This window comes from Xyrauchen texanus, chromosome 15, assembly GCF_025860055.1.
Source record: "Xyrauchen texanus isolate HMW12.3.18 chromosome 15, RBS_HiC_50CHRs, whole genome shotgun sequence".
Lineage (NCBI taxonomy): Eukaryota > Metazoa > Chordata > Actinopteri > Cypriniformes > Catostomidae > Xyrauchen > Xyrauchen texanus.
Window position 1 is genome coordinate 1,893,665 of NC_068290.1, and position 17,500 is coordinate 1,911,164.

At 39.2% G+C, this 17,500-nt stretch overlaps 1 protein-coding gene and 1 long non-coding RNA gene across 3 annotated transcripts in view; one reads left to right on the forward strand and one right to left on the reverse strand.

Annotated features, from left to right (window-relative positions):
• The window catches only part of LOC127655777 (uncharacterized), a 68,445-nt gene that overhangs the window by 20,844 nt on the left and 30,101 nt on the right, over window positions 1–17,500 (forward strand). The gene's annotated exons all lie outside the window — the stretch shown is intronic.
• Window positions 4,042–17,500, reverse strand: part of LOC127655750 (protein naked cuticle homolog 2-like) — a 50,820-nt gene continuing 37,361 nt past the window's right edge. Inside the window, exons 4-10 of one of the 2 annotated variants that reach the window (XM_052143720.1) lie at window positions 12,981–13,041; window positions 12,710–12,831; window positions 8,979–9,074; window positions 7,177–7,327; window positions 6,287–6,362; window positions 6,080–6,192; window positions 4,042–4,978 (exon numbers count right to left, since the gene is read on the reverse strand). In XM_052143720.1, the coding sequence (XP_051999680.1) occupies window positions 4,401–4,978; window positions 6,080–6,192; window positions 6,287–6,362; window positions 7,177–7,327; window positions 8,979–9,074; window positions 12,710–12,831; window positions 12,981–13,041 (1,197 nt within the window). In that variant the 3' untranslated portion in view covers window positions 4,042–4,400. The remainder of the gene's footprint in view (window positions 4,979–6,079; window positions 6,193–6,286; window positions 6,363–7,176; window positions 7,328–8,978; window positions 9,075–12,709; window positions 12,832–12,980; window positions 13,042–17,500) is intronic. The other variant, XM_052143721.1, reaches the window with a different exon arrangement.

The following is a 17,500-nucleotide window of genomic DNA, read 5'->3' on the forward strand; positions in this document are numbered from 1 at the left end:
TTATTTATATATACATATATATTTAATTAAGCAGGAAAAAAAAAATATTGACTATTAAAAAAAAATGTTTTAAAAAACTTTTGCATTTTGATGTCATGTGACCAAAAAAATAAAAAAATAAATACTTTTGCATTTGATGTCATGTGACCAAAAAAAATAAATAAATACTTTTGCATTTTGATGTCATGTGACCCAAAAAAATAAATACTTTTGCATTTTGATGTCATGTGACCCAAAAAAAATAAATACTTTTGCATTTTGATGTCATGTGACCCAAAAAAATAAATACTTTTGCATTTTGATGTCATGTGACCAAAAAAAAAAATAAATAAATACTTTTGCATTTTGATGTCATGTGACCCAAAAAAATAAATACTTTTGCATTTTGATGTCATGTGACCAAAAAAATAAAAAAATAAATACTTTTGCATTTTGATGTCATGTGACCAAAAAAAAAAAAATAAATACTTTTGCATTTTGATGTCATGTGACCCAAAAAAATAAAAAATTTTGCATTTTGATGTCATGTGACCAAAAAAATAAAAAGATAAATACTTTTGCATTTTGATGTCATGTGACCCAAAAAAATTACTTTTGGTCACATGACATCATCATACAGTATGACCTAAACAAAATATGTATTTTTATAAAAAAAATAAAAAAAGTCAAAAGTCATTGATGTTTAATTTTGATGTCATGTGACCAAAAAAAAATAAAATAAACTTTTGCATTTTGATGTCATGTGACCAAAAAAAATAAAATAAACTTTTGCATTTTGATGTCATGTGACTAAAAAAAAATGTGTTCTTCTTTTTTATATATATATATAATTATTTTGTCAGTAAACATCAATATTTTGACCTTTTTTTTATTTTTATAAAAATACATATTTTGTTTAGGTCATACTGTATGATGTAACCCTGAGAAAACATTTTGATATTCTTGACTCAAAAATGCTTGATATTTGTAAAAATCTATATTTACCATGAAAAATATGTTTGAAAACATTTAAGTTGCGTGCAATCTCATGTATTCAGGTTTAGTATTTTTAAGTATTTTAATACCTTTTACTTGATGTTTACGCCACATGGCATTTGTACAGTCAATGAATGCATGTATGTATTAATAATAACATTTAAATGTTGTTTTTCACACATTTGTGAAACCAACTAAACAAAAAGATAATATTTCTACGAACTCACCTTGGACATCCTTAATTGTCCATATGGCATGACCATTAGGCCGCTGTTAATTGTCCATTTGGGTAAAGTTCATCTCAAAATAGTCAATTATCGACAGACATTTTTCTTTATTACTAATTATAACCCTCCAAATCTCCATATGCAACCTATATTTCAGCTCTAGAGAAAAATATATGCATAACATATATGCATGCACTATTGCACATAGTTTCTGCTCTGCAAGTTGAGTTAGAAAATGTCAAGTGCCAAAATTAAATATGGTGGTTCCTACCTTGTGTTTTGCGTCGCGTCACGTCCCTGTTGCGCTGCGCGCTTGTGCGCAAATCAAGGAATGTGGAAAACCGTGTGAAAGTGGCAACGCTTTACTTGCATCATTTTACCACTTCCACCCCACTCCGAACTGAAATAGGCAGTTGTCAATGGCAGAGGAGAGTCTCTCGGGCAGCACAAAGCGGGACATTTGCATTCGGCCGACCCTCCCCTCGCTTTTCACGGGTGTCATTGTGTGGCGCGGTCGGGGTCCTTATTTGCCCCCCCCCCGATTAAATCCTCACAGGACTGCGCACAAAAGCGCGTTATTACCAATTATACAGTCTGCTAATATGACACATCTGAACTAAGTACAACTACAAATACACAAACAAATGTAGTTGTTGTAAAAAAGCATGTATTAACTTTTATTAAAATAAATAGGATCATATTTAACCATTGCTAATAGACCAAAAAAAGTAAAAGTTTTATGGATTATAAAATCTAAATCTGCCACCTAAAACAAGTTTTTAAAACTTTAACTTTTCAAACATAAAATAACATGTATAGCCAAAATGTTGAGAAGGATAAGGCAAAAAGGGGCGGTGACTATCTCCCTTAACAGTGTATAAGTGACACCCCTTTTTAGAGTTGGTTCCACCCCCTTTCTGTGTAACCCCCACCCATTCTAAAGCAACTCCGCCTTCTTTTGGAGATTTCGCCCCATTTGTGGACCAGTGTGAGAAGACTGTAATTCTCTAGTGTCACCACATGATGTCGCTGGAGTACGCTGAATACACCGCATGTATGTCTTGTTATGACTAGACCAGGGGCTCGATTCCCTAACGATCGATCTTAGCGGTTAAGAGCATTTCTATGAGCGATTTTATGAACCTTCGTTATTTTTTACGTGCGTTTCCCAAAAACGGCACTTAAGATGAACCTCGTTTATCTGGGTGTCCTGGCTACCACCCCTGGAGTTTGCTAGTTCGCTAGTTCGAACCCCAAGGTGTGCTGAGTGACTCCAGCGGGGTCTTCTAAGCAACCAAATTGGCCCAGTTGCTAGGGAGGGTAGAGTCACATGGGGTAACCGCCTCGTGGTCACTATAATGTGGTTCGTTCTCGGTGGGGTGTGTGGTGAGTGCAGCGTGGATGCTGCAGTGGATGGCGTGAAGCCTCCACATGCGCTATGTCTCCGTGGCAACACGCTCAACAAGCCACGTGATAAGATGCGCGGGTTGACGGTCTCAGACGTGGAGGCAACTGAGATTCGTCCTCCACCACCCGGATTGAGGCGAGTCACTACGCCACCAATAGGACATAAAAGCACATTGGGAATTGGGCGTGCCAACTTGGGAGAAAAAAGACAATTGCTGTCTGTGATGAGGAGGCCATAGCCGGACCGTGAGGATGCACACTCGGCGCTGAACTGTTCTAATCAGCTGAGAGGGGAGATAAAGACGAGCCGGAGGCACCAGTTTGAGAGAGAGACACACACACACTCACAATTCCGCTGTGTGTGTGTCAGTGTGTTTAAGTTTACACCGGGTGTGTATGATCACGACGCGGCCCGCCCTCCGCCCTGTCACATTCCTCCCTCATTCTCTCAGGCTGGGGAGCCCCCGGCATGACGTACAACCCTCCCCCTTTCCCTGGGGAGCGGCGTGCCTTATGCCCTGTCTGCCGGCAGGTCATCCCCACCTTCCTGAATCTGGGAGGGGACAGGGGGTGGGAAACAATAATGAAAAATAGGGGGGTACTCCCTGTAACAGTGCAGTTCCCCCCACTTACTCGCCGGTTCCCCGATATGTCGTAGCTTGGTCTTCGGCCAGTCCTCCACCCTCTAATGGACGACAGCCGTGACTCCCCGGGTGGATCGAGGCAGTCCTCCAGCCGCTGGCGGACAGAACGCCCCGCCGCGTTCTCGGGGAACAGGAGGGGTCTCCCCCTCCCCTGGCAGCGGTTCTCTTACTCCAGGCGTTCGGCAGTGAGCCCCTCGCCGCTCGCGATCAGCGGCCTCAGACCCCGCCACGTTTTATTGGCTGGTAGGGATCTCTTCCGCCCCTGACCGTTCCAGGCGGTCAGCTAAGAGCCCCTTCTCCCCTAGCATTCCGCTTCCAGGCGGCTGGGCTCCTCCGTCCCCCGGAAGATGGCCGCGACTGCTCCGTTGGGGTGGATGGTAGCGGCGAGAACTCCACTACGGCGTAGCCCGCCTCCTTCCCGGGTTTCGGCACCAGTGTAAAGGCAGCTCAATGGAAAGGAGGCAGCGAGAACCGGCTTGACAATATAAACAATATTTTAATTAAGAACTAAACAAAAAGACACAAACACACACATATGACGGACAGCTGCCCGTAAACGTTCTCTCTCTGTCGCACCGCCGTCCGCAGTCGGCCTTTATCCCTCTCGGAGGCTTGATTAGCCTGATAAGGGTCCCGGCCCCGCCCTCCGCCCTGCCACAGTGACCAATTAAATTAATTTCTGCGACAAATGAGTGTGTACTAAGTGTTATAAGTCTATAATTTTTGACCAAAGTTAGTGTACTCAATCTTTTAATCAAGAAAAGGACAGAAGGATACTAAATGCACTAGATATTAGGAATTTTATTAAAATATATATCAAAAGCAAGAACATAGATGCATATGTATAAATCATGATAAATATGCATATGCAGTATAATCATACAGTAAAATGTTTATATTCATATAGTTTTTATTTTTAAACATATAGGAAGATATTTTAGCATTAAAATTGGCAGTGGTGATATTTCCTCTATAGTAAGAGAGGGAGACCTTCAGTCCACGGTGGGTCTCCAAATGGAGAAATAGACTTTTTCCGAAAAGCTACAAAGCAGCACCATTCACCTGAGATCCACATATAGTAGAAAATATTTGTAGAGACGTTGCCACACAATACCACATCTGAAAGAGGGCAATGTGTTACAGGAAGTCATGTCTGATGGTAGTGATGGTAGTGGTGATGATGGTGATGTTCGTGGTGATGGTGGTGCTCGTGCCGCTGGGCGACTGGCACCACACTGCCCGAAAGGATGCCAGGGGACTGCTCGCGCTCAAGCACCGGCGGGCTGTTGGGTGAGGGTTGTTTGGAGGGCGACATGGCCTGTTCCCTGGCTTTGGCCCTCAATCTCTTACTGTGGCTGTGTTGGAGAGGGTGTGGATGACCTGGTTGTGAATGGTTTTGCTGAAGTAGGTGATACACATCCTGACCCCCATGGCTGCCCGGGGCATGCACGCCCTGCATGGGCGGATAGTAGCCGTGGCACTTGCTCATCTTGCCTCCTCCGTTGGCCCCTGCCTGGTTGGTACCTGCTCCTTTTGACGTCCCTTTGGGGGATTTGACGAACTGGGGCCCGTTTCGAGTGCGTGGGTCCGGAGCTATGCAGTGGTCCGCGATGACCTGCGAGCGTCGCTGGTGGGCATGGGCTTCTGGCTCGTGAGAACGGGATCGACTCTGGGATTGTGAACTTTGTGAGGTCTGCTCTTGTTGTTCTGCAGGAGGAAAGGAACCTTGCAAAGAGACGGATGAAAAGAAAGGATGAGCACAATGATTAGGGGAGATAATCTGTTTGGATGAAGCTCACAAAACATTTCCCAATATAGTATTGATTGCATTGCCTTTAGTTTACACTGGTTTAAATAATAATAACAATAACAATAAATACTTTTAATTACAGAATATTTCATATATAGTAAGCTGTAATGCGTCAAGATGTTTTACTTTTGTGCTTTTTATAGTTTTATTATTATTTTATAAAAAAAAGTACTGTATTTCAATGTTTTTCTTTTTAAATCAGCATAAACTAAAGGCAATAAATAAATACCACCATGCTGTATAAATACATTACATTTTAAATACGAAATACTTCTGTGTTTGTGTTTTTTATTATTTAAAAAAATATATTTTTAAAATGGCAATGATTTATTTTACTAGAAAAAACTAAAAGCAAAACAATAAATACTACCATGATGTTTAAGTACATTACAATTTATTTACTAAATACTTTATAATTTTATTATAAGAAATATCATATAAAAATACTGCAATTCAATGTTTTTAACCAGCACAAATAAAAGACAATACAATAAATACTACCATGATATATAAATACTTTACAATTTAAATACTAAATACTTTTGAGTTTTGTTTTATTATTTTTAGAAATATAATATAATAAATACTGCAATTCAATATTTTTTAACACTGCAAAAAAATACTTATGTTTCAAATATATAAATAAAAATATTTGGTTTTTATTATTTTTAGAAATATGTTGTAATAAATACTGCAATTCAATGTTTTTAACCAGCACAAATGAAAGACAATACAATAAATACTACCATGATGTCTAAATACTTTAACTCTTTTGTTAAATACCAAATACTTTTGTATTTGTTGTTTGTTTTCTGTATGAGTGAATATGAATTATAAATAATGTCACAATGCCAAAAAATATGAATCCTAATTAATCTAAAAGCAGGCTTGAAAAAAGTGGCCTGGACATGTTTTTGTGATATTGTTTGGCATCAATCCTTAAAATTCCCATCTCACTGCTGTCAGTGTTAAGAATGATTCTTCTGTAATGCCAAACACATTCATTACAAGCTTACTTTCAAATCTGGAGCTGTAGTTCTCGATTCCAGCCAGATCCAGATAGTGATTCCTCCTCTCCGTATTCTCATCCACACAGTATTGATTCCTCTCGGGTTCAGCAGTCGGACCCCTGTCACATGAGACAACATGTCGTCATGCTTTAATAAAGGACATGGATATATACTGTTGGTGTTGAAGTACGACAGACAACTTCATCTGCTCACCTGATGTGTGTTTGTTGCCGTCTGTCATGATCTGGGTGAGTGGACTCAACACGACTCAAACGACTCGCGTCTCTGTCTGAAGCGGGAGGGAAGAAAATCACACAGTCAGCAATTCAGTTCTGCTAAAGCAGCCGAATATATTAATACTCAAGTTATGGGTTTATTTTGCACATGTTAAATCAACTAATAAACAAATTAATAACTTGTGTAAGTAAATGTATCACTTCAGAACAAGGAATCAAATTGTGTGTGAGTGTGAGTGTGTGTGTGAGTGTGTGTGAGTGTGTGTGAGTGTGTGTATATGAGTGAGTGAGTGTGTGTATGTGAGTGTGTGTGAGTGTGTGTGTGTGTGTGTGTGTGCGTTTGTATATGAGTGTGTGAGTGTGTGTGTGTGTGAGTGAGAGAGTGTATATGTGTGTGTGAGTGAGTGTGAGTAAGAGAGTGTGGGTGTGTGTATATGAGTGTGTGAGTGTGTGTGTGTGCGTGTGTATATGAGTGTGTGAGTGTGTGTGTGTGAGTGAGAGAGTGTATATGAGTGTGTGTGTGTGTGAGTGAGTGTGAGTGAGAGAGTGTGGGTGTGTGTATATGAGTGTGTGAGTGTGTGTGAGTGTGTGTATATGAGTGAGTGAGTGTGTGTGTGTGTGCGTGTGTATATGAGTGTGTGAGTGTGTGTGTGTGAGTGAGAGAGTGTATATGAGTGTGTGAGTGAGTGTGTGTGTGTGAGTGTGAGTGAGAGAGTGTGGGTGTGTGTGTGAGTGTGTGTACATGAGTGTGTGAGTGTGTGTGTGTGTGTGTGTGTACATGAGTGTGTGAGTGAGAGAGAGAGTGTGTGTGTGTGTGTGTGAGTGTGTGTGTGTGTGTGTGTGTGTGTGTGTGTGTGTGAGTCCCACCAGCCCCGGCGTGTGAAGCATCTCTCCTGCGAGCTCCATGTTCAGGCGTTACAGTCAGTTTGACGCGGAGGGTCTTTCGTTTGCTGTTACAGGAATGATTGACAGATGCATCCACCACGTCATAGATAGTGTGCATCAGACTGGACATGTCCTAACAAACAACACACACATACACATCACATTCTCATATATTTGAATTAAGTGAGATGAGTGTCGACTTCAGACACTGCATGTATTGGCATGTTGGTTTATATGGCAGTCTATGTTTGAACAAGTTGGAATAAAAACAATCACTGACACATTTTGGGTAAATCTTTCATCATTAACAATGTTCATATACAGTGGCAAGAAAAAGTATGTGAACCCTTTGGAATTAATGGTCATTAAATGTGATCTCATCTTCATTAAAGTCACACGTATAGACAAACACAATGTGCTTAAGATAACAACTCACAAATAGTTATAATCTTTCATTATAAATGGTAAACATTCACAGTGCTGTGGAAAAAGCGAACGCTTGGATTTAATAACTGGTCGATCCTCCTTTGGCAGCAATTACCTCAATCAAGCATTTCTGGTAGAGGTGGATTACACCTACTGTACATCACTTCCTTACAGAACTGCTTCAGCTTAGACATGTTCTCGTGCGGTGGGCATGTTGGAGGAGGACTCGTGCGGTGGGCATGTTGGAGGAGGACTCGTGCGGTGGGCATGTTGGAGGAGGACTCGTGCGGTGGGCATGTTGGAGGAGGACTCGTGCCGTGGGCATGTTGGAGGAGGACTCGTGCCGTGGGCATGTTGGAGGAGGACTCGTGCCGTGGGCATGTTGGAGGAGGACTCGTGCCGTGGGCATGTTGGAGGAGGACACGTGTGGTGGGCATGTTGAAGGGAGCTCTGTGGCAGGAGGACGCTGAGAGGATGAATGCAGCGGCTCGGTCTTCTTGCAGTCGAAGACGGAGCAACTTTCTGCTCTTAAGTTTATTCCGTGCACTATCAAGTGCTTCATCAGATTTGTCGTGTTGCCGGTCTTGGCAGCAATTATCTTGTCGCAAATATATAGTCGCGTGCTGTTGGCATCGAGGCTGGTGAAATGTAGTCACACTTTTGATCTTTTACACATCTTTCACATGTATGGGGCTTGAGACGTATACACACTACAGCCTCATGTGTGAGCCGCGTCTCTGGGTGTAACTGGCATAAACTAGTGTTTATCCTTGATGCCTAAACACAGCCAAACACCGGGACTTTTAGATTTGGGCACATCTAGCATGCTACATGCTTATCACTGATGTTGACAAGATTAACCCCTTAGGTATAGAAATTTGGTTCCGAACAACAAGAGATGTTTTGATACTTCATTGTTTAGAGGCAATATGGTCGGTGCCTAAAATGTATCGAACTCGATACCCAGCCCTAGTCAGCCTATACTATTTCTTGCCACTGTATAAACACAAAACTCTCCATCTGGTAAATATACAGGCTATACAAGCTTATGCTTGCATATAGGAGCATTGTTACAGTGACAAATCTCAGTCATTTCAAAATAAGGGTCCCTTGTGTGTTTTGGGCTTGTTTATATTTAAAACTATTGGTCAATTAATTGGTTATTGGCGAAATCCACTATTGGTCGACCTCTAATTTGGGGTTTGGGTTCCTTTCTGTGTAAATCGCTTACTATTTAGATGTAAATGTGATCCATCTCCCCATGTTAACTAGATTTCATGATTATCACCGTTGTAACAGTTCTCAATGACTCGCTCTTGCTCACCATCGTATAATTTACGTGTAACATGATATTTTACCTCTTTTGTCACTTTTCCGCTGTTGTCAAAATCATAGAGGGTGAAGACCCACTCCTGTCTGTTGTCATCACCCAGTGACATGTTACACTCGAGGTCCTGGAGGATCAGGAGAACATGCAGTTACACACGTGCACAGCAGGGGGTGCCACACGCACGAGGCAATAGCAACTCTTCAGCGACATGTGACTCATGTCATGAGAAATTGCATTTTCTTTGTGGCACAGGAGCAAAAAATGAATTCATGACGGGGCTAAAAACCTGACTAATGTTGAGTAGACCTCCGGGGGAAATATCAATAATAACAAGTTTGACATGACCCCTTTAAACCCTTTTAAACATCCGAATACTCAGTCAATTGCTTTTACGTAGACAAAAATACATCAGTACAGGTGTTACATTTCAGGTGAGCTCTTAAAATGCCATTCGACCTGTTCAGATGGGACACAGAAGGGAGTTTTGCAGGGGATTATACAGACCGCTTTGGTCTTGCTCCAGGAAAAAGGTTTTTAACCACATTTCTCAGTTACAGCTTTTTGGCAGCAACTGTGATTTAGGGGTATCTAGTAATGCGCTTCCAACAGGACAAGTGCACGTTTGATGGCCAGACAGCGATGCTGCAGGCATCTATAGGTGCTGACACAGTGTGTCATCGTTTAAGATGTAAGAATGGAGGGCGAAGAAAAGCGAGAAGACTCTCATGAATGTGTGATATTATACGTGTCCTCTGTGCTCATGCAATGTATATCGGTGACCTCATCGTGGAAGCCTTTGGCAATGTGCTCACATACCTACAGTTATATCATACTTACTGTACATTTTATACAGTCAGGACTGCATTTATTTTGCAGTCAAGCATATGCACCTGGTGTAATTGTTATTTCAGGCCAAAAATGCCCTCAATTTGTCAAATTGGTATGGGTTTAGCTGAAAGAGGATCATGCAGCGGAAAGTAGTGATGCTACAAACTGACCAGCAGTATCACTGTAGCTCAGCTGTTTTAAAATAGTGTAGCTTCGTTATGTAAGCCTATTTCGTTTATATTAATTATAAACCCAAACCCGAAGTTATACTGTACTTAAAAAACTGATCCGAACCCAAGTCAAACCCTCTGACGGTATTCCCACGGGTGATATAGACAAACACAATGTGCTTAGGTTAACAACACACAAACAATTATAATCTTTCCTATCTTTACTAAACACATCTAATTAAACATTCATAGTGCTGTGGTAAAAGTAAGTGAACCCTTGGTTTTAATAACTGGTCGATTCTCCATTGGCCGCAATAACCTCAATCAAGCCTTTCCGGTAGAGGCAGATTACACCTACTGTACATCACTTCCTTACAGAACTGCTTCAGTTCAGACATATTCTCAGGATATCTGGTGTGAACGGCTCTTTTGAGGTCATTCCACAGCATCTCTAAGGTCTGGGCTCTGACTGGGACACTCCAAAAGATGGATTTTCTTTTTTTAAGTCATTTTGTAGTGGATTTACTTCGATGTTTAGAGTCATTGTCCTGCTGTATCACTCAACTTCTACTGAGCTTCAGCTGGTGCACAGACACCCTGACATTATCCTGTAGGATATCTTCATAAACTTGGGAATTTACTTTTCTCTCGATGATGGCAAGTGGTCCCAGCCCCAAATCACGAGGCTCCCTCCACCATACTTCACCGTTGGTATGAGGTGCCCTTTTTACGCCATACATAGTGCTGCGTGTTCTTCCCAAACAATTCAACCTTAGTTTCATCAGTCCACAAAACATTTTCCCAGTACCGTTGTTGAGCGTCAAGGTGGTCTTTGGCAATTTTCAGGTGCACAGAAATGTTTTTGTTGGAAAGCAGCAGCTTCCTTCATGTTGTCCTGCCATGAACACCGTACCTGTTTAATGTTTTCCATACAGTAGACTCATGAACAGAGATGTTAACCAGTTCCAATGATTCCTTTTTTGCTTTTACCTCATTGAGCATTCTGCAGTGCTCCCTTTGAGTCATCTTGGCTGGACGGCCACTTCTAGTGAGAGTACCCATAGTACTAAATAATCTCCATTTATAGACAGTTTGTCTAACGGTGGACAGATGAATATCTAACAGCCACTTCTAGTGAGAGTACCTATAGTACTAAATAATCTCCATTTATAGACAGTTTGTCTAACTGTGGACAGATGAATATCTAACAGCCACTTCTAGTGAGAGTACCTATAGTACTAAATCATCTCCATTTATAGACAGTTTGTCTAACTGTGGACAGATGAATATCTAACAGCCACTTCTAGTGAGAGTACCTATAGTACTAAATCATCTCCATTTATAGACAGTTTGTCTAACTGTGGACAGATGAATATCTAACAGCCACTTCTAGAGAGAGTACCTATAGTACTAAATCATCTCCATTTATAGACAGTTTGTCTAACTGTGGACAGATGACTATCTAACGGCCACTTCTAGAGAGAGTACCTATAGTACTAAATCATCTCCATTTATAGACAGTTTGTCTCACTGTGGACAGATGAATATCTAACAGCCACTTCTAGTGAGAGTACCTATAGTACTAAATCATCTCCATTTATAGACAGTTTGTCTCACTGTGGACAGATGAATATGTAATGGCCACTTCTAGAGAGAGTACCTATAGTACTAAATCACCTCCATTTGTAGATAGTTTGTCTCACTGTGGACAGATGAATATCTAACGGCCACTTCTAAAGAGAGTCCTATAGTACTAAATCACCTCCATTTATAGTTTGTCTAACTGTGGACAGATGAATATCTAACGGCCACTTCTAGTGAGAGTACCTATAGTACTAAATCACCTCCATTTATAGACAGTTTCTCTAACTGTGGACAGATAAATTTTATAACCCTTTCCAGTATTATGCAAAGCAACCCATCTTAATCGTAGGTCTTCTGAGAACTCTTTTACAGCAATGTCATGGTCCACATCAGCAGACGTTGTGAATAGCAAACTCAAAATGTTTAAGTGCATTTTATAAGTCAAAGCAGCTCTAACCCACACCTCCAATCTTGTTTCATTAATTGGTTGCCAGGTTTGCCAACTCCTGACTCAAATGAGCTTTTGTTGACATCTTTAGCCTAAGGGTTCACTTACATTTTCTACAGCATTGTGAAGATTTAATAGGATGTGTTCAATAAAGACACGGAAGATTATAATTGTTTGTGTGTTGTTATCTTAAGCACATTGTGTTTGTCTATACGTGTGACTTTAATGAAGATGAGATCACATTTAATGACCAATTAATGCAGAAAACCAGCTAATTCCAAAGGGTTCACATACTTTTTCTTGCCACTGTAGCTATAGTGTTTTGGTGGGTCAATGACATGACGGCTCCTTATTCTGTCCATCTGTATTTTCTTTTTTTTATTGTAAATGGTTAAAATGTTTTTAAAACTAGCCTTAATATGTACTACTAAAATAGATATTTTTAACAAATTAAACAAAGTGCAAACTCATTTTCAAAACACTTCACTGACCGACTAATAACTTGTTAAAATATAATGCAAGTAACGATAATATATCATTTAAATCGGTCGCACCACATGACATTTTTGGGGGCAAGAACAGGTAACTTGGTAAAAAGACATTCAATTAATTTAATGTTTCTTTTCAAATTATTGAGTAACAAGTTGTTCAAAAAGGGTTGCTTGACAGTAGTTGTTAAGTTGCTACTTATGAGTAGTGTGTACAGTTTTGGAGTAGCTTTGGACTCACATCTAGACTGATGCGTTTCTTCGCTTTACAAGTTTCTTTCAGCGTTTTTCTGTCTCCATCCTCAGCGTGCAGATACTGCAGATAACTCTCACATCCCTCGGCCTTCTCTGGAGGCAAAACCACTAAACAAAAACAAACACACACACGCATTGTGAGTACTCAAAAACATGCACCAATTGGTCACCAATCAATGAAAGTAAACATACGTAATTATTCCATCAATAAGGTACATCAACTAATCATGATCTACAGGGTGTATTTGACTACATACCCTCTAGAGGGCAGTGATGAGCTGATATCTGTCTGTCTTTCAGCTCGCAGCTCTGTAGATCCTGCAGGAGAACATGAAACAAACAGGTGTGAGATGCTAACATTGAAAGTCTGGGTCTGAACAGTCAGATCTATACATAAAAGACGTTTGAAAAGTGCCAAAAATAAAAGGTGATTTTTATAAAAATCAACCCCTGGGACATGAACGTGGCTGAAGTTGAAGAAACTCCTTATAATCAATGCTTTAAATCAGTTTTCTATGGCAATGTTTCTATTGGATAACAATTATAATTCACAATGCTTTATAGGATTGTAGTTCATTCACTCATTAACCCTTAAACGCATACCTGGGGTCTTTGGTGACCCGGCACCTCATTGCAACACCTTTTCCCTTATAGTTAAATGTTAACTTTTGAATAGTGTTAAAAAATAAAATAAAAAAAAGAGGCAAAATTGTAAAAAAAAAATAATAAATACCAATAAAAAAAGTTTTATAAAAGGGGTCAGTAACCCTTTAAGCTTTGAAGGTGTTTTTAAAGATTTCCTGTTTTAGTGGCATACCCAAATTTAAAGGCTTATTACTTGACAAAGTGAACAAGGAGGGTGACGTGTTTGGTATCATTGTAAAGAAAACTTTTCAAAGGTTTCAATGATATAGATTGAGGCACAATCTGAGACTCTCACACCAAAAAATTGAGCCAACAATTTAATTTATTTCTTATTTTTCCGATTTGACATAATATATCTCTGGGTGTAAATAAGGTGAAAAGTTATTGTATTACAAAAATAATTTTTCAAAGTGTCCAAAAACATCTCCAAACAAATAAAACATAATAATTGTACATAAGAACTAATTACACATGCAAACACAACAATGACTAAAGGTTTGCATAGCATGCAGACATGATTTTAGTCATGAGATTTCACAGAATGAGTTTCATTCTGTGTCATTTGAGTCATCATTGAGTCTATGATCATGATTATCTAATGATCTATACATCTGATTATCTTGTGTGTGGACTCGTTTCAAAGATAATCACCTCTAAATACTGATATGTGATATTTTCTGTTTCGTTTATTTTTCGTGAAGTTATATGCGAAAACGCGGCATATAAGCAACACCAACATAATTGTCAAAGACATATATTTAGCCATTACTCGCTATATTTTTTGTCTGTGAGTAAAATAAATTGGCTAGTTGTATTCGTCTCTTTAAGAGCTTTCCAACAACATGTGACATGTGTCTATTTGACCAATTTCAAGAATATGTACAATGCCATTTTATTTAAATAAATTAGTAAAACGGAGCACTTCTGATTTATCCGAAAATTACTGAAAGCACGTGTTCAGTTTTGGTCATAATGCCGACATGCATTGTAAAGTAGCACTTCTAAACTTTCAAACGATACTGATTTTGTGTTGGTCAAGACTGTAGTTTGTCTTTAAATCTGAGTTTAAAGTTTAGAGAGGAGATGTGTAACCATAGGAGTGGTGGTGGTGTAGTGGTCTAAAGCACATAACTGGTAATCTGTTAATCAGAAGGTCGCTGGTTCGATCCCCACAGCCACCACCATTGTGTCCTTGAGCAAGGCACTTAACTCCAGGTTGCTCCAGGGGGATTGTCCCTGTAATAAGTGCACTGTAAGTCGCTTTGGATAAAAGCGTCAGCCAAATGCATAAATGTAAATGTAAATGTAATCCTATCGCCGGTTTTTTGTGCTTGCATAAATTGTATTTTTACGATTATTCCGTATCTATGTACATTTATAGTCACATGATATAAATGTATTTATTACAAGACAGTAAACACATGCATACATTATTATATACATATTACACATGCTATTTGTTACTCAAGGTGGCGCTGTTGTTTCAGTGATTGACTTGATTTACATTAGAAGCAGCAAAGTGGAAGTAAACTATAGCACGTTTAACACATTAACAGCATGATATGATTATTGTCATTTGGGTGAACTACTAAAATTATGTAAGTTGTGCATCTATTTAGACTCAATATGTGCCTGAGAAAATACATATGTGTATCTTATGAGTATCTTATGTGTTATGTGTAGCTCAATATTTTGTTAACAGCCAGTCGCGTCTCATGAATTGTCAGTGTGGTAATGTAATGTATCCTGTTCTAGATTTGTTGCGTCATGTCTTTGATACTATCCAACAATATTTCAGACTATATTGGAGGAAAGGAATGGGATGGAATGAAAGAAAGTTCTGGATCTGGAGGAAGATTTGTATATTTCTGTGCAGATTTGATAAGTATTCTAAGATTATTTCTGAGACATTATCTGCAGACAGATCCTCATACCGCACCGACGGGAAGATTTTGAGGTTTTGTTGCCATATAATCAGATGTAATTCCTCCAGAGTTGGCTGGGAATGATTCAGTGTGGAATTGCAGGAATATGACTGACACTGAATCAGAACAGAAGAGTCATAAACATCATCAGGAACAGTTGCCACCTACTTCTGAACCACAAAAATGCACAGCCGTATATTTGTGTACAAATCCAAACCTGCTCACTGTTGCACAGCTAAAATGAGACGTCAGCTGTTTCTTTTCACTGATGAAAGATAAACTACAAACATCAGATCCACTGGGGGCAAAAATCGTTGCAAAATAAACCATGCACGCCTACCTCGACTCCTCTTATCGAACTGTTTTCGCGCCTTAATGGACGACACTTGCTGTCTAGACGGTGTCTACAAGATTGCACCAGTAAGAATGAAGCATCAAACATCTCAATAACTGCGAAGTTGCAATTTACGCTGCGTCAGAGAACGTCACAAATCATACACACATTTTCAGTATAATCTTTCAATGAGACTGTTATGCAATTTTTTAATTAGCTTGTTTTTAAGCCAATCTACTATTGCGTCCCAATAGTGCAACAGTGCCCGCCCACTTTTTCAGCCATCTTGGTTTGGGAAGTATTTTCCCCATTTATATCCCCCCATGGAACACAAAAAGGACAATTCTTGCAGAATCTTCATGCATCTATTTTCCATTTAATATAGTGACCATGTCTGTCAAGCTCCAAAAAGGACAACAAAATGCCAAAAATCACCATAAAAGTACCACAGAAATAGTCCATACGACTTGTGCAATATTCCAAGTCATCGGAATTCTTCAAAAATTTTCTCTCTCTTTTTGTTTTTGTTCCACAGATGATGGTGGGTAAATAATGTCATTTTTGGGTGAACTGTTCCTTTAATCCTCCTATTCTGATCAAGTAGGGCCGCCTACTTTGCCGTTCGCGGTTATTTTTGACCGGACACACTACAGGTGTCCCTTTATTTTTAAAGAGATGATAACATTTCTTCTTCCCTGAAGTATAAACAATACAATTATGCAATTAATTTGGGATTTTATGTTTTTTAACTTATTCTTAGTTTGTTTTGCATCGCGGCTCATTTATAGATTTATCATAATGTCAAAAACGTCTCCAAAAATCTCCAAACAAATAAAAGATAATAATTGTACATTAGTAATAATTACATATGCAAACACAACAATGACTAAAGGTTTGCAGAGCATGCACACATGATTTTAGTCATGAGATTTCACAGGATGAGTTTCATTCTGTGTCATTTGAGTCATCATTGAGTCTGTGTCGTGTATTTGGCGCCATCTCCTGGTGGTCATATGTAACATTGTGCTTCATGTGGATTATCTAATGATCTATACATCTGATTATCTTGTGTGTGGACTCGATTGAAAGATAATCACAGACTCTAAATAATGATATGTGATATTATATATTCCGTTTATTTTTCGTGACACTATGAGTGAAAATGCGGCACATAAGCAACACCAACATAATTATAAAAGACTTATATTTAGCTGTTACTCACTATATTTTTTACTTTGATTTACTTTGAGTAAAACAATTAGGCTGGTTGTATTTGACTCTTTGAGATATTTCCAACGACATATGACACATGAGTATTTGACTGAATAAAAAAATCCTCTAGTGTCACCAGTTAATTTTTTGTCTTTGTGTGTGCGTTTTTAACTATAAAAGTGACTTATAGTTAAAAACGACCACTTGTAGTTCTTGTTTCAAGTGCAAATATTTCAGTTTAGTTCAGACGCCAAGTGGTAGAAAATAAATTGTCCGGATCAGAAAACGAAACAATTTTTTATTATGTCGGAAAAAAATATTCCGGTCAAAAATGACCGAATAGAATAAAATGGTTAAGGACAACGAGTCAGTCCACCAGGCGGTCTTATTAGCAACGCTCACGGGCAGCTATTTCTAAGGATACAAAAGTACAGCACCCATCTACTTGAATCGGGAAAGACCGTAATTTCCAAAACGGTTGGTCGAGATTGCGATCAAATAGCATTTATCAAATCTCAGCTCAACTGTCTCTGGGACACCTCAGGAGGGAAACTGAATTACGTAAATGTTTAAACAGAGAATGCAACACTGTTGGGCAGTTCATCGACATTGAGTTTCAAAAGGAGGGTGGACATGTTTGCTTGGAAGTCATGTGTCTTTC